The 17,652-nt window shown below is 28.1% G+C and overlaps 1 protein-coding gene across 2 annotated transcripts in view; it reads right to left on the bottom strand.

The window, feature by feature from the left end:
• Positions 1-841: 841 nt before the first annotated feature.
• Positions 842-17,652, bottom strand: part of LOC134829306 (aryl hydrocarbon receptor nuclear translocator homolog) — a 33,547-nt gene continuing 16,736 nt past the window's right edge. Inside the window, exons 3-11 of one of the 2 annotated variants that reach the window (XM_063842336.1) lie at positions 15,831-15,911; positions 10,565-10,725; positions 3,687-4,007; positions 2,919-3,113; positions 2,318-2,756; positions 2,044-2,256; positions 1,882-1,990; positions 1,666-1,819; positions 842-1,601 (exon numbers count right to left, since the gene is read on the bottom strand). In XM_063842336.1, the coding sequence (XP_063698406.1) occupies positions 1,363-1,601; positions 1,666-1,819; positions 1,882-1,990; positions 2,044-2,256; positions 2,318-2,756; positions 2,919-3,113; positions 3,687-4,007; positions 10,565-10,725; positions 15,831-15,911 (1,912 nt within the window). In that variant the 3' untranslated portion in view covers positions 842-1,362. Of the gene's footprint in view, positions 1,602-1,665; positions 1,820-1,881; positions 1,991-2,043; positions 2,257-2,317; positions 2,769-2,918; positions 3,114-3,686; positions 4,008-10,564; positions 10,726-15,830; positions 15,912-17,652 lie in introns of both variants that reach the window. The other variant, XM_063842335.1, reaches the window with a different exon arrangement.

Genomic DNA, 17,652 nt, shown 5'->3' with positions numbered 1-17,652 from the left:
GCTCTAAAATATTTTCAACTAAGCAAAAAAATAGTCTGCTACCGGAAAACTTGATTCAATGATTAGCAACGATGGGCGAATTACGTTGAAGCAATTTTAAGTTGCCAAACTATCTGGCGAGCTAAAAACAGAGCTTCTTTTTTTTACAAAGGATTGAGTCAAGTGAGTAGTAACACCATCTATAGAATTAATTATCAAGTATAAATAAAATTATCGTTATCACTAAACAAAGAATGGAATGGAATGAAAAGAATAGAAACAAATACCAGTAGCTTTTCAATAAAAAATATTTTGAACCGAAATTGCACTATTCATCATGAACTTTTGAAACCAAAATTAAAACGTACATCAGAGGCTAAAATATAAGTTCGTTGAAAACTTCAGACAATTAACATAAGGTAGCAAATTTTCAGTGATCTTATGAAGCCACAAATAAAAAATCCAAATTTCTTATACATTTTGTTTGCTTTATTTTCAATTCAAATCATATCTTTTGCATTTTTCTTTCATATGTTTCTTTAAATAAATGTAATAATAATAATTATATATTTTCACAATATATGGACGTCACTCTCTTACTTTTACTTTATACTTAAAATTTATGTACTTGAAAATATTTTCTTTAATACTAGAATCATTTATTTATGAGCTAAATTTACTTTTTAAAGATAAGTGTGTTTTTTGTGTGGGGTGATGTTATGAAATGTGATGAAAAAAGTATTTAGAGTAAAATGTTTAAAAATTTTTTTATGAACTAGATTAATATTAATGTAATTTATTTATTTATATATATATAAAGTATTTAGCAGCATTTTTTGTGATAATATTTTTAAATATTTTTTTTTTATGATATTAATTTATTTATAAGAGCTGTTTTTGATTAAATATTTGTGCGCGCAAAATTCAATATATTTTTTTGAGAAAAAAAGCAAATAAAATTATTGCACTTCATTCGATGTTGAATGATGTCATAAATGCTTTTGATTTATTTTTTTTTAATTTAAAAAAGAAAGCTGTCATTCACAAATACTGCGGGATTCTGTGCTCTGTCTATGTAATGCATTAAAACTAAAATCTATAAGAAAGTTGCAGCTAAAAATTGTCTATTCCATCTTTTTTATTCGTCATCCCTTAAAAGTAAGTCTTATTTATCATGTCTGTCCTAAAATACATTTAATTTGTTTTTTGAAATACTTTTCATACGCACTCTCATTCAAATATAAAGCTAGATTTATTTTATTTTTTTGTTATTTACTTAAAATACTTTTTTTTACGCTAAAAACAGACAAAAAATTAAATTTAATTGTATTTGTTGTTCATTAAGAAGTTGTTGTTGTTATTGTTGGCAGAGCCACGATAATTTCATTCGAACGGCGTATTGAACATGTGGATGTTCAGGTCTTCGAAAGAGGTGGTGCCGCTTGTTTGATCGAGCATTTGCAGCATGTCGGACAACTCCTGGCCTTGTTGCGGCTGTCCTCCCGGGTGATGCTGAGGGCCCGTTGGTCCTCCAGGTACAACGACACCCGGATGACTTGTACTTGAGCTGGTGCCCGCACCATGATCGCCTGCTTGATTCGGGTTTTGCCATCCCCACATGCCTAAAACAAAGAAAAATCATTAAAAATTTTTGAAAAATCAAAAAGACTCGAGAAAAAAACTTACCTGGATTCGGTTGCGCAGTCGTTGTATTGTGATATGTTGTAGTGTGTCCTTGTCGCGAGCTGCTTCCGCTCAATTGGGTGTATGTGGGCCCACTTGGCGAACGAGATGGACTTAGTTGACTGTACTGATAGCCTTCAGACGATACTGGTTGTTGCTAAAAATGACAAAAAATCAAATAAAAATCAATATTTCAACTTAAGAAAGGGAAATTCTCACTTGTCTCAAGGACCAGGCTGTAGCTGCTGGCGTGGGTGATGTCGTATTTGTCTTTCCAATGCGATTTAGATGAGAATTTGAGCCACTTGGAGCTCCAGGACTGCCATATCTGTAAGAAAATTGTTAGAAAACGAACAAAAAATCACAAATTCAGGCACTTACTGGATGGGAGACGGTTGCGTTGGTTCATACTGCCCATATTGAACGCCAGTGGTGCCATCATTCGGTCTTGTTTGGGCCGGAATGTGCTGCGAAATCATTCCGTGTGGATTGTACGGTTGATCACGTCGATTCGGGATAGAGTAATCCAGACCAGGTGCTTGGTAGACTTGCTCAGACTGATCTGCGCTCGGTTCTTGTGTCGAATGAAGAGTTCTAAAAAAATTTTTTTTCGGTTAAAATTTAATTTTTTTTAAAAAATCAAGCGAAAACTTACTTTGCTGAGCTATTTGTGCAAACAATGTACTCCACTTCGTCGGTGTATGGATTGAGGAATGCATAAGCTTGCGTGCGAAGCCAAATCCATTCGCGATTCTTCGCTCGGAAGCGATACATGACCGAGAACATTTGTCCCTTTTGTTTTAATACTTGTTCGAAATTCTCCTTCATGTGACTCTGGTCCTCGGGGTGGAAAAAGTCGTAGCAACTCTTGCCCAGCAAATCGGTGGGCACATATCCCAAGACATTCATCACACGCTGATCAACGAACGAAAATTTACCGTCCATGCCATGCCGTGAAATAAACTCATTTTGATTGTTGGATGATGCCAAGTCGGCAGCATTTGCTGTTGAGGTGACCTGAAGACGACCGATCGCCACCAAACAACAGTGCGACGAATGCATGTCTTCCTCCGTTTGTCTATCGATTTGTACTCCTGGAAAAATATCTGTACAGAATTTTGGGCGGATTATTACGAAATTCGGTTACATTCTTTTGTGGAATTTTGAATTTGCAAGAGAAGCTCACAAAATAAACGAGAAAGAGACAAAAAGAACAAGAAAATGTACCAAAAACTCATGAAAATCGGTACACTTACCAGTTGGTGGCCAATTCTTGATGTAGCCCGTGCAATGAATAACGGCGTAATTGTTGCCATCGCGCGATGGTCCAAGAGAATTCCGTTGCTTGAGTCGGTTCAAGTGACCAACGGCCATATTTTCGGGCGCTACATTTCCTACTTTCATGCGGCAAATGAATCCTCGGCGAGATCCCATGCACATTCGCATCGAAGCTAAAGGTAAAAAAAATCTCAATTATTTTAAAATATTTAAATTAAATTAAATTTCAAACTTTTAATCCTTTGACCCAATGGAGCAAAAAATGTTGAAAATTACATTTAAAAAAATTTCTTTAATTTTTCAAGAAGTTAAAAAAATAAATTTCTTAAATTTAATTAAAATTTAATTTTTTTTTCTGAAATTCTCTTTTGAAATTTTCTTCTGTTAAAATATTTTTCACAAAATTTTTTACTGAAATTTTTTCAAAATATTTTTAGGTTTTATTTTAATTTTTATTTATCAAATTATTTTAACTATTTTTTAAATTAAATTTATTAATTTATTTTTTAAATTAATTTTTTTTTATTTATTTAATTTTTTATTTAATTAATATTTTTAGTTATTTTATAATTTTTAATTAAATTTATATTTTTAATTTGATTTTTTTTTTGCTTAATTTTTTTTTAAATATTTATTTTATATGAAAAAATCCAATAAACTTCGAAAAAATATTTCAATTTTTGTTGTAGGGACAAAAAGTTTGAAAAAATTTTAAAACTTCATTAAAAATTAAAAAAAAATCTTACATTGATGTCCTTCCTTCTTCACCGTGCCCGTCTTCAAATCCAAAATTCGTCCGGTATTTTGGGGCTCCTGCGTGCTCAGCTGTTCGCGCACCTTCTCAATGTCCTCCGGATGAATGTTGTCGTAAATGCACGAGCCATACCACTCATTTTGCGAGTAATTCAACACGGGAGTTACGGAATCCGACACGTAGATAATTCGTCCGGTGTCGCACGAGACAACGAAGAGAAACCCGTCAGCTGCTTCCAAAATTAAATGCTTCAGTTCTTGATCCGTTAAGAAGGAGGGTTTGTAGGAGCCGTCTGTGTTGGTGTTGCCCGTACCTGAAAAAAAAATAAAATTTCATCAATCATGTCATTCATTAGCTCAACGTGAAAAAAAACCGAAGAAACAGCAAGTAAAGTGTTTTATGCCAATTATTTTGAGTTAGAGTTTACGCTAGAGTGCATCAATTAAATTTTTAGATTGCCACTGCTGCGATGCACATTATTTATGTGTCTTAGTTTTCTGCAAGTTTTTTTTTTGTGTTTTCAGTAATCAACGGCAAGTCAGTGAGTTTGAGTAGAGATAAACATTGAGAGATAGATAGACGTTTAACATGAAGATTATTGTTTTTTTCTAGTTTTGTTTTTATTATTTTTTATTGGTTTTGGATAACTGCAAAGCAAAATTTCACCGTTTCACGATTAATGGACATTTGATGTTAACTGAAGTTGTTTTGATGGTTGTTCAAAGATTTTTTTGGATTTAATTAAAAAAATTTAATGAATTTTAAATAAAAAAAAAAATAAAACAAAATAGGGAAACGAAATAAAAATTTATACAGGATAAAATTTACAATCAAAATTAAATTTATTTTCTCAAAAAAAAAACATTTTTAAATAAAAAGAATTTATTAATTTTAGTCAGATTTCAATTCACCATGCTCAGGGGGTTCAAAGTTTCGAAAAAAGCAAGGATTTTTATTTTTTTGCGTTTTTGAACTAAAATATTGAACCAAAATGTCAAAATTTAAAATCTTTTTCTACGCTCAATTTCAGACAAAATTTGAGCTGTTTTTAATTTCATGAAATTTTAATCATCGGCTTTTTTAATAGCTTAAAAATTTATCTTAATTATAACTTAATTTTTAATCCTTTTTTAAAAATTCTCAGAAAATATGATTATTTTTAATTTTTTTGCAATTAGAATTTAAATTTAAAAAAAAAATAATAAAAATGTGAATTAATTAAATTAAATTAATTAAAAAATTTTTTTTCCATAAAAAATTATTTCATACATTAAATTTAAAAAATATTTTAAAACAGTCCCATATGGTTTTTCAAAAGGATTTTCTGAATTTATTTTAGTTAAAAATACATAAATTTAAAACATGAAAAAAAAACTTCTTTTTCCATCAAAAAATTTTTTTAAGTTTGAAAAGTTTTATTTCTTTCTACCAAAAGAGTTTTCTGAATTAATTTTAGTCAAAATTATAAAAATTAAAACAGGATTTTTTTATTATCAAAATTATCAATATTTTTTTCAGTTTTTCAAAAAGCTCCATTTATAAGACATATCATAAGACACTTAAAAATTTAGCATCTCTTGAAGAAGTCATTTTGCAAAAACTTCCAGACACAAAACAAAACTCTACAATTTCGCTTTTTAAATTCACTAGAAACAAACACGTCGCCACCGGCAATTTAATTTCAGAAGCTCGATTCTCACATATTTCACTTGATTCTGACGGATAAATTATGCTACAAAGAAAAAAATTCAGGCGAAACCGATTAATATCGATATATTTTTAGTCAATAACGTTCTGATTTTTTTTTTGCATAGACGCACCACAAAAGAAACCTCCTTATTATTTTTTTCTTCTTATTATTTGGTGCCTTTGCTACTTCTTTAATTTGTTTTTAGCTTCCAGGTACGTTCTACATGTCTTCATGTTCACATATGAGTGAAGAGAAGAAAATTTTCTTATAAAAAAAAAATATGAGAAGAGATTTCTTCAACGAGTAATAAAAAGATAAAGTTCGGTACCTAGTGTTTAAACATAAAGCAGACATTACATGTCTCTCTTATGAGGGAGATAAAACAAAAATTTTCCCCTGTTCTACACTCACACGTGCCTTCTGTGCATGAAAAGTGTTTAAAATGTTTTTAAAAGGATTTAAAGGCAAAGTTTACGGAACAAGATAAGTGTGAGCACAAGATTTAAGGGCTTTCGCATGCACACACACAGCAGCGAGTGAGACGCCAAAAGGTGCAAAACTTTTACTTATGATAATTAGTTCAATTGTGAAATGTGCTCGAGAAGCGACTTCACATTCGAGAACAAGAAAAAAAATTAGAATTGTAGCTGAATATCGTGCCATTTGTCCATTTTCTTGCAATTTTTTTTTATTTTTCATCTAGGCCAGTCAGTCAGTCTGCTTATCTTGTGCAGCGCAGCAACTGCAGTGCGAATGAAAAATTCAAGGAATTTTTAATTTGAACCATTTATCTTAATGAAATATTTTTCTAGTTCAGAAATTTTCAACTTCTCCTTCCGTTACCACCTAGTCGTCGGAGTAAATAATTTAAAAGTACAAAAAAAAAAAAATTGCGCGCTGCCATAACTTTATCACACCTGTGGATTGCAAGGAGCACGACTAGCTATAATAAATTAATTGGTTCACTGAGCTGCAAATAAACATTCTCTCGCACTTGCATTAAAGTTAAGCGCTAAGAAATGACGGAAAAAAAATTAATGGACAACTTTGAGACTCGTGATGAAATGAAACCATAACGGAATAGTTCATCGTACCAACGAAAAAAAAAATGGAGATAATCAAAATTACAGACATTTAAGCTTTACAACGAAAAATTGATTAATATTCAGGACATGTCTTTTAAAGTTATTAACATAAAAATTCCGTCGAAATCAGTTAAATCACATTTTATTATTTTATTTTTTTATAAATAATTTTTTTTTTCTGTGAATTTATTATTTTTTTTTTGTTTTTCTAGGAATTTAATTTCTTTTTTAGATTTTATTCCTGATTAAAAGTTGTCATCATTGATTTTTGGTTCCAGCTCGAATATGACAAGTTTTTAGTGTGGAGGTAGGTAAATAATGACAAATACCGAACAAACAAACAAAAATAAGATAATAAAATAAGTCTTCATAAAAAAATAATAACTACATTATTTGCCGGATGCCATATTGTACCTGTTGTGAATTTTTAATGTGATCCGCGTAGCGATTTTTTTTACAACGTTTTATCATATTTACGATGACAACTGCTGTTGTAATGTATAGCTGGCTGCCAAATAATTGCATGATACTGATGGAGACATATTTTGTGGCATATAATGACGGGCTGCATGCCGCATTGATGTCGGTGACTTATTTATTATTTATATCATATTAAAATATTATTTTTTTTTTGGGTCGCGGTATTGATTATTTGTAATTTGAAGTTGCACAGGAAAAGTAAAGGAACATTATTATAAATTATTTTATTTACTAGAAAATTTTAAAATATTTTTTATATTGATTTTTGAAATCAAATATGAAGTTAAATTAAAAATTAATCAGTTTTTAATTTTAATATCACAGTTTTCATTAATAAAATAAAATAAATAAATTAAATTAAATTAAATAAATTTTAATTAAATAAAAAAATATTTTTTAATAAAAATATAATAGAAATATTTGTATTTTTTAGTTTTAAAAAAATAAAAAAATTTCAAATATTTTAAAAAATTTTTAAATCAATTAAATTCATAAGGATTTAAATAAAAAAAAACATTTCTTTTATAAATGTTAAAAAAATAATAAATTTAAAAAAGCATCTCAATATTAAACAATTAATTTTTTATCTTTCAAAATTTAAAAAAAAATCGAAAATTAAAAACAAACTTAATTAAACTTATTTAAAAATAATTAATAAAGTACTTGCATAAAAATATGTTTTTAAAATTAAAGATTTATTTTTCAAAATATATATAAAATAAAAAAAAAATATTTTTTCAATTTTTTAAAATGTTAGAAAAAATCTGAATTTTATTTAAAAATATTCTTTAATTTTTAAAAATAATATTTTTTAAATTTTTCCTTATTAAAAAACTCAAAATAATTTAATAACAATTAAATAAAAACAAACTTAAATGCTCGAAAAATTAATCTTAAAAAAATAAGAAGTAACAAAATCGTCATAATTTCGAAATTTTCTGAATCATTCAGTGAAAGCTTTCATTCGAAAAAAATTTTTTTATATTTAAAATAAAATCTGAATAAAATTGTTCCTTTCCCACAAGTCTCCACGTATTCAAAATTATCAACATTGCTCCTACCGTACATTGTTTATTTTTATTTTTTCTCATTTTTGTGTTTAAAAATTTGAACAACTCGCATTCCAGTATGAACTACCAGGATTTTCGTTCATACACACATGTACACGAAAAAAAAATGTATTTCAAGCAAATAAATGGTCACGAATAAAGTTTATATCTTGAATACTAAATATAATCAAAGTAAACACACATAAGAATTATCGTATTTTTTTCATTTTGAAAATACGACAAATATCATCCGTAAAGTATGTACGATGACAATAATAAAAAAAAATAATAATATGACCAAACAAAACAATAGAAAATATTTAAAAGCTTAAACATAAATCTATAAATAATGAAATGATACAAAAAAAAAATTAAATACTTGGAATTGAAATTGTTGTGTGTGTGTGTCTTTCTCTTTATTTGTTTTTTTTTCGTCGTCGTCGTCGTTGTTGATATTTGCTTAATAAAATATATCAGTAATAAATGTTATAAATTATAAAAGAGACAAAAAAATAAAACAAAATTTATGGTTTTGGAACAATATTGGAGAGAAGCGACAGTGGCGCTCTACCTGTTCTCCGGTAGATGTCTGACAATAACAATAAAAATAAATAATCATGATAGGGATCTTCTCGACTGACACAGTCATGACAACAACTGAGGACTTCTCTCGAATGAATATTGATAGATTTTTATCGAAAAAAAAAATCGTTCGTGGTGTCTCCCATATGAATAAGCTCACAACAACAAAAATAACTCGAAGCAATAATTAATTCTAATTAAAACCGGTGTGTGTGTGTTTCCTTATTAACACATCATCATCATCAGCCTCGCATCAGCATCACCATCAATTTTGTTGCCGTCATCATTTTTCATGTGATTCTCTTTGAAAAAAAATATTTCATGACTCAATTAACAGTGTTTTGATAGAACGTCATCAATGCAAAGACGACAAAATTTTTCGATGAAAGTAATCCTCTAACAAAAAATAAAAGAAAAAGGTTTAAGACGCGAACGCGACGGATGAATGGCAAGTTGTTTGTTAAAAAATAAATGTTTCATAAAGAGATTTATGACAACATTATTTCTCATTTTTTTCGTTGCTCTTTTTTTTATTGTTGTACATTTTTTATATCCCTTATCACTTTGTGTGTATCTTAAATTATTTGAAAGTTTGTGTCGTGCGTGCGTGCACTTCATTTTTAATGCATCTCTCGAGTGATTAGGAGAAAATTTTGCTTTGAAGGTGAAAAGTCTGTCTGTTTTTTTTTTACTTTCATATGAAATTATTTCTAAATTAGATGCTTTTCCTTCGTTTTCAGACTTAAAATTAAAAAAAAAACTAACTTTGAGAAAAATTTATTAATATTTATTTTATTTTTTTTTAAATTTTTAATTAATTTTATTTTTTTTAAAACAAAAAAAAATCGACAAAAATTCTATGAAATTTCACTTTTTTATTTTAGATCCAAGTCAATTTTTTTTTATTTTATTTGATTTAAATTAATTTAATTTTATTTATTTTGTATTTTTAATTTAATTTTCTTTAAAATAAAAAATAAACTAAAAATTAAAATGATTTAAAATGTGTAATTTTTTTTTCATTTTTAGGAGTTTGATAAAAAATTAATTAATTATTTATTTATTTGTTAATTTATTTAATTATTTTAAATTTTTAATAAAATTTTTACTTTAATAATTTTTTAAAAATAATTTTTATTTTATTCGAAAAATTTTCTACTTTTTTAAATTTAATTAAATAAAAAATTTAAAAAATTTAAAAAGAAATCATTTAATTTTTTTTTAAATTTTTTATTAAATTTTAACTTCAATAATTTTTTTAAATTTAATTTTAATTTTTTTTTATATTATTTTAAAAAATTTTCTACTTTTTTTTAATTACATATTTTTAAATTTAAAATTAAGAAATAAAAAAAATTAAGTAATATGTAAAAAGCAATCATTTAATTTTTTTACTGATTTTTATTTTTTTGAAAAAAAACACGCTCAAGTCACAAAACTTAATTTTATTAAAAAAAAAAAAAATAAAACCCTTTTGAACTAAAAAGTACTACTTAGACTTCGTTAAACAAATAAATAATAACCGCTTTAAATCTTCCTTTAAATTTCACCAAATAAAAAACGAACATCTTTAATTACCAAAGTTGTGCAATTAAATGAACTTCAAGGCATTAATTCGGGCAATTAATGATTTTTTAACTTGTAAATTTTTTGTATCTTCCCCGGAAGCGCGATTATCTCCTAAAAAATCAGCATTTTTTTCAATTTCTCAAGTTCTAGGAGAGAGGCGTTCGCAATAAAAAAAAATATTACAATTTAGGGAGCAACAATAAAAGAATTCGCTTTATTCACCCTTTTTCATGTTAAAATTTATTTTTTAAACATTTTATGGTCTTTTTTTTGCACGTGAAAGACGACAGCGACGACGAACTGCAGTTCATTTATTATTTATCTTTTTGTCGTTTTAATGCTCGTATAAATTATGATTATTACTTTTGTAAGATAATTTTTATGTTTTTTAATGTAAAAAGGTCCCTTTACTCACCTCTTAGTGCCTTCATGTGTGCCACGGCCATCCTCAGGATCGTTAATTTGTCCGGTTTGCGGGCGAGCGCACTGCACGTCGGCACCATGTCGGACAGCTCCGTGATGTAGGCAGTCATCTTGTTGCGACGACGACGCTCGATTTCGCAGTGGTTTTCCCTGCTGCAAAGATTCCAAGAGAAAAACACAATTCGACATGTAGTAATTGCAACAAAAAATAAAAAAAAAGAATATTTTCTACAGAAATCATTATAATTACACGCGCGGTTTCGTATCAATCAATCAATTTATATATAATAGGTAATTATTTCACGTGAATCGTCGTACAAATTAATCCTAGCGAAGGCGATGATGTTTCCTCATACAAAAAAAAATCCCGGTTTCTTATTACAACAACGATTATTTGTAACACCGCGCGTTATCTTGTATCACAACAAACCGAGAGAACGAACAAAAGATACGAATTATGATTTAAAATGGAACGCGAGAACAGAAAAAAAGTACGACAACTCGGCAACAAAATAAGATTACTGCACTTTTGTGCTTCAAGTGAACGAAAAAAAAAATAATACAGGCAACAATTATCTCTCTCGCTCTCGAAGATGCGATGATGCTACAACATAATAATAATTGTAAGATGCTTTTTTTTGCTTCTTGTGGATGGAAATAAGGCACAGAGAGAAATAAAGGAAACTTATGGATGTTTTGTTTTGACTTTGTTGTTGTTGCTGCTGCTGTTGTGAGAAAAGGAACGCGCGTAATACAGGGAAAGGTAGGAATTCTTAATTCCAGGAATCACTTTGTGTGAAAGATATTTAACGACGACGACGCATGGAGAAACTTTAAAAACAAAACTTGCTACTGAAATGATGAAAAATGAAGTAAAGTTCGTGTTTGAGGCAGTTTTCAAGGCGAGGAAAGGTAATTTTAATTTTTGAAATAACTTAAATCAATTTTGGGGCCGGAATAAAATTTAAATTTTAGACTCTGAACATTTTTTATCACAAAATTCTATAAAAAGGGTCCCAAAAATGCAATTTTTCAAATTTTAAGTTTTAATTTTTTTAATTTTAAATTTTAATCATTTTAGAATATTTCAGAATAAAATTAACTTTTAAAATTTCTAGAATCTAAAATTTTCTTTCAATACACTTTTATGATAAATTTTTTTGAATGGAATCTCGTTTGCGAAAATTTTACAAAAATCAAAAAAAAAATTAAATTTTTTGAGGTAAACATTTTAAAAATTGGCTTAATTTCGATTTTTTTCAAAATTATCTGAAATTATTAAATCGAAAATTATCTAATTTTGGTACTTTCAATTAAAGTTTCAGGAAAAATTTCACTTTTTACATCTCTGTGAACTGATTTTTTTTAATTAACATTCTAAAGAAACCTGGCAGTCATTTATAGTATTTGAATTTCTTATTATTGAAAAATTTAAACAATTTTTAGTTATTATAAATTTTTTTGTTGTTCAGATTTGATAATTAAAAATAAATCTCAGAAAATGAAAATTGAAAATATTTTTAAAAAACCGAAAAACGTCAATTTTTGATGAAATTTAATTTTTTTTTTTATTTTGGCCTTTTGGAACGATGTAACTTTTAAAACGTTTAAAAATTTTAAATTTTTGTTAAAATCGAACCTTCCTCTAAAAATTTTCTTCTAAAGTTCAATAATCTCCTTTCCAGCTCCATGACACGTCAAATCGCATCCAATCACCAAAACTTTCCATTAAAATTTCGATTTCATGCTCTCAATCCATGTTTCTTATTTCTACTCACATTTCTAGATACCTACAACTTGCAACCTATTTAACGAAGAGGCACTTCAACACATCATCGAAAAACTTGCTAGTTTTGCGATTGATTACCGAGACAACAAATCCCAAATAACCAACTAATATGCTGCCAAGCTGTTACTCGTCATGAACGAAAATTTTCTTATTTTACGCATCACCAGACAATTTACTTCGAAAAAAACTTTACTACTAGCACACTTCTCAAATTTTCAACGCTTGAATGTGATGATGAGATGTTTTCAAGATTCTACGTTTGTTCATGCTTTAACTCGCTATTTTGGTGTGTGTGAATGTGATTAAAATGTAATTAATTGATATTAATTCGTAAATGATGGGTTACGAGTTCGAAATTATTGTTTTTGATAAATGACGAGCGTTTAATTATTACGACGACGAGCAGAAGAGTAGCCAGCAAAGTACCAAGACATTGCTGCTCATGAAACTCACCGTTTGTTCACTTCTTTCTTTCTCTCCACGGTACAATTTAATCGTGACTAAATTTTATTTTTTAACGTACGGGAAAAAAATATCAAGCATCATGCGTTTTCTTCTTTTTTTTCGTAACTTATAAATTGCACATTATTACAACAACAACAACGACGACGACGACCGAGCAGCGCGCGGTAAAGTTAGTTAAAACATGTCTAGGGTAGATTTTATGTTATGTTGTAAATATATCGTTTGTTGTCTCAAATAAAAGTAACCATAGGAGAATGGTAGTAATATTTTTGTGCTATTACGAGATAATCTTGTCCGTGTCTCTTTCTCTCGAACTCGCAAAAAAATCTCTGCTACGTTACTTATTTATATTTATTAAAAATTTTATTATGAGAAAGTTGATTTTTTTCTGTTCCTCACAAGTTGACTCGAAAAAGAGTCCGAGAAGACACCATCAATCAACTGGCTGATTGACACAATTTCCACAAAGAACAAGAGACGTGGACAAAAATTAAAAAATAACAAAAAAAAAATATTTTAATAATATGCTTTTTTATGGAAAAGTTCCAAAAATGCTAAAATTATGAAAATTTGCTGTTTAATTTTTAACTTTTTGGGGCTCTTTTTCATAAAAAAGCTTATTTTCAAAATATTTTTATAATTTTTTTATTTTATTCTTTCATTCTTTTACAAAATATGTCAGATTTCTTTAAATGTTTATGATTTTTTGAGAGTTTTTTCGAACATCTCGAAGTTTTTCGAAGCTTTTATGATGTTTCTCGAAAATTCTATAAAGAATGAAAATTTTAAAATTTTGTCCCAATGCACCTTCTAAAAGTATGACCCAATGCACAATTTAAAACTTTGCCCCAATGTACATTCTAAAATTTTGACCCCATATACATTTGTATTTGACCCCCTCATGGAATTACCAATAAGCACTCTACCTAAGTGCGCTGAAAATTAACAACGCCATCTTTAGGGAACTGAAAGCGTGACACCAGGACAAACGGGCACGACAAACAGACACCATTAGAATTTCAATAAAAAGCATACAATAATGAGAGAGAGACACATTAAACGACAACAAGTCAGTCCTCATCAGCAGCATCTCCATCGAAATGCGAGAAGGATGTGAAAAATATATCAAATAAATAAAATGGTTTTCATGTTAAGCTAAAATTTGAACTGACATTTGTCTTACAATTACCATCGAGTGCTCTTCTCTTTACTAGCATTTATCCACAAAGCACACGAAGATGATATAAGAAGCTCCATCAACTAACAGAGCCAAGTACCAATGTCTAGATGATAAAAACGACGAAGGAGCAAAACAAAAAATAAATAGAGGCAAACACACAAAATATTGTTGCATTTTATTATTTTATCATTTTTACTCGTATTGTAAGAAGCAAAAGAAAAAAAAAACGAAGAAGAGTCTACAAGATGTGTAACAAGAGAACAGATGAAAACTGATGATGATCTCAAACATTATTATTTTCTCATGTATACCGAAGATATGTGAGAATGTAATGTAAATGTTGCTATTTTGTAGTTTTGCGTTTCACTTTTTTCTCTTCTTTTTTTTTTCGTGCAGCAGCAACAACAACAACAACAAGAACATTGAATAAGAAGATGATAGTGTGCTTTACTAAAAGACTTCTACTAAGTGAAGGAAAAGAATTAGAAGGGAGTCAAACAAGTGGAATTTTTTGGAATGTTGAAAATCTCGAAATTCTTGATTTTATTTTTTTTTTCTAAGAAATTAGGTAATAAAAGTTTTGATAAGAAAGAACTAGACTGCAATAAAGATAAATCAAGCCAATATCAATTAGCACCTTGTCAGAAGTGACAGCTGATAGAGGATTTCAAACAAGTTTTTGGCAAAAAAATGCTTTTAAAAGCAAATAAATTTTTTTAGTGACAAAGAGATTAGAGAGTTACGATTAGATTTAGATTTTTTGAAATGCACAAAAATTTTTTTCATTTATACTTTTAAGTCTGTTTTTGAAAGTTCCACTTTAAAACATTTTTAGAAAAAAAATTATAAAAATTAAATTGATTTGAGATGATTTGAATTTTTCATGAAATTTTTAAAATTTAGTGCTTGACTTAAGTTTAAGTAAAAGTCATTTAATTTGACTTAAGTCAAAAAAAATTCACTCAATTCAGAAAAATTTTAAAATTTACAAAAAAAAAATGCATTTTTTACTACAATTGGATCAAAAATCTTCAAAAAGTCAAAAAATTTACAAAATATTTTTTTAATTTTATTTAAGTGATATTTACAGCTTTTAAGGTTTTAAAGTTAAAGTTCAAAGTTTAAGTTTAAAAATATTTTTTTCTATTTTTATAATTTTTTAACAATTGTCATTTCAGTGACTCAATCAGCAATAAAAAAAGAAAAGAAAAAAAAATTGAAATTAATGGAAGCAACTTAAGATTATTAAATATTCACAAATATATCTCATAATCTAAAATAATTCAATTTGAAAATCCTCAATTCATCAAAAAGTTTCATGATACCAGTCCATTTCGAATGCTTGTAATAGTAGATTGTGCACAGTAAAAAGTATTTTCGGCCTTGGAAACTTTTCCATAAGAACTTTAAATTTTTTTAAATGTCTTTGAAGAATCACATTCATCAGCATCAATAACTTACAACAATAAATATTGTATTTTTTTCTCAAGCTCTATTAACAAAGTAACACTTTTCAATCGAAATTAAAATTTTATCAACTATTTCATCTGATGAAAAAAAAATCTAAATATATCAAAAAATCTCGCTTCATTGATTATTTCTTTTTAAAAATATGTAATAATAGCAATAATTACCGACAATCAACAAAGAGGCAAATAATTACAAACAATAATATTTCTCGGAACTCGTTATTCTCGCGCAAAACCGAATACAAAAACAAACTAATTTCGACTCAATTAAGATGATTTGTAACAATTTCAATCGCATATTTTGAGTTATTGAATTGCGCTATGAATGAAATAATGTCGATTAAAAAATACAAACCTGGCAAAACGTTCTTTGTCTTGAATATTTTCATCTTCCATTCTGCTGTATTTGTTCCCGCTTGGGTCCTCCTCATCTGACCTGGAATGATAAGAAGAAAAAAAAATTGAAAAAAATTAGAACAGGTGAGTTTTTTTTTATCAAATTTGTATTCTAAATAGGCATTTAAAAATAGAAAGAGAAATATTTCTTACAAAGTAACTTGTTTATTTGCGAAAAATTAAACTAAGCAAAAAAAAAAAATAAATAAACATATCACTTCATAAAAATGTGAAGTGAGTGTTGAAGAAAAAAAAACAATTGGATACAAAACGTAGTGAAAACGTGTTTTTATTCATAAACAACAAATTACAACAAAAATATTGACTGTACCTAAACCTAAATAGAAAACGAGCAACGTGGTTTCAAGTAGCGAACACACACAATGACACTTTGCTGCTTTTGTGAATGCATGTGTCTCTTCATCATCAATTTTTGTTTAATTTGTTTGTAAAATATTTCTGTTTCGAGGTCATTACCACGGACAAACAATCAACCAAAATATAAATAATAACAACCGAGAGAAGAACTCTTTTTTTTATACAAAGCGAGCAACTTTAATGATGGTGAAGAATTTCAGTTGACAACTTGTTTTTTTTTTGCTTTGTGGAGAGAACGGATTGCAGTTCATCAGGATGACTTTAATGACAGGAAGTATACAAAATATTTTTCAATTGATTTTTTTTATTTATTAATTTTTATCTTTTTAAGGCAATTAAACATCTAAAACAAATTTTCAAATTTTCTCGAAAGAAGAAACACTTCAGAAGGTTCCAACTTTCGACTTTTTTCTTGAAAAATAAAGAGGTCTAAAACTAACTTTGAGGCAAATTCTACTGTTAATCGTTGTATCAGTATAAATTTAAAATAAACCTTACGAACAAAAATGTCGATAAAAACCGAAAAAAGTTGACAATTTGGCTAAGCAAATTTTATTACATAAAACGTTCAATTTTTTCAATTGGCTGTGGCGTGAACTTAGACAAGAAATCCTTTAACGCTTCTAAAATATAGCAATAAAGTTCGTTTTTTAAACTGTTCGAAACTACCCCGTAAAAATCGAATTTGCCCCGTGTGACTTTTTTTTGGAAAATCGTCTATATCAAATACGAATTTAGAGCAAAGTTGACTAACATTAAATTAAAAGGATTCCAAGCTACATGGAAAACGAATTTAACCGTTTTCCCCTTGTTCAATTGATTTTATTATTAATTTTTATCATTTACAACACAAGAAGCAGATCAAAAATCTCCAAATCTGGCTATTTCGAAGCGATTTCTACTCGTTGGCATAAAATCCTTTGAAGCTAAGCCAATTAAATATATGGCTTCAATTGGAACATCAGTCACGTGAACTTAGAAATCCTTAAACGTACAAAAAAATGTTATAACGAATGCAAAAAATTTCAAAGCAAATAACTGAACAAAAAATTGACGAAAACGACTTCTACTGATCCTCTTGTTCCATTCATTTCCAACACAAGAAGAAGATCAGGACTCCAAATCAGGCTATCTCGAAGGATTTGCTCACGGCATTGTAGTGAAGTATGAGTATGAAGGTTTAAATTTCTTTAATAGGCTTCCTACGAACATCAGATGTACCGAAAATGTTATTCATTTCAAAGTTTAACTGCAAAAAATTTTGACAAACGACTTCTACTGATCTATAATTGCCTTTTTTCTCGGGTCAAATCTACAATTGCCAAGATTTTCTTAAAAATTGAAATTGCTGCAGTTTGCACCTTACAGATGAGAGAGAAATTTTTTAACTGAATTGATTTTAT

This window comes from Culicoides brevitarsis, chromosome 2 (genome assembly GCF_036172545.1).
Source record: "Culicoides brevitarsis isolate CSIRO-B50_1 chromosome 2, AGI_CSIRO_Cbre_v1, whole genome shotgun sequence".
Lineage (NCBI taxonomy): Eukaryota > Metazoa > Arthropoda > Insecta > Diptera > Ceratopogonidae > Culicoides > Culicoides brevitarsis.
Note: the sequence above shows the minus strand (reverse complement) of the source record. Positions and strands in the feature narration are given on the sequence as shown.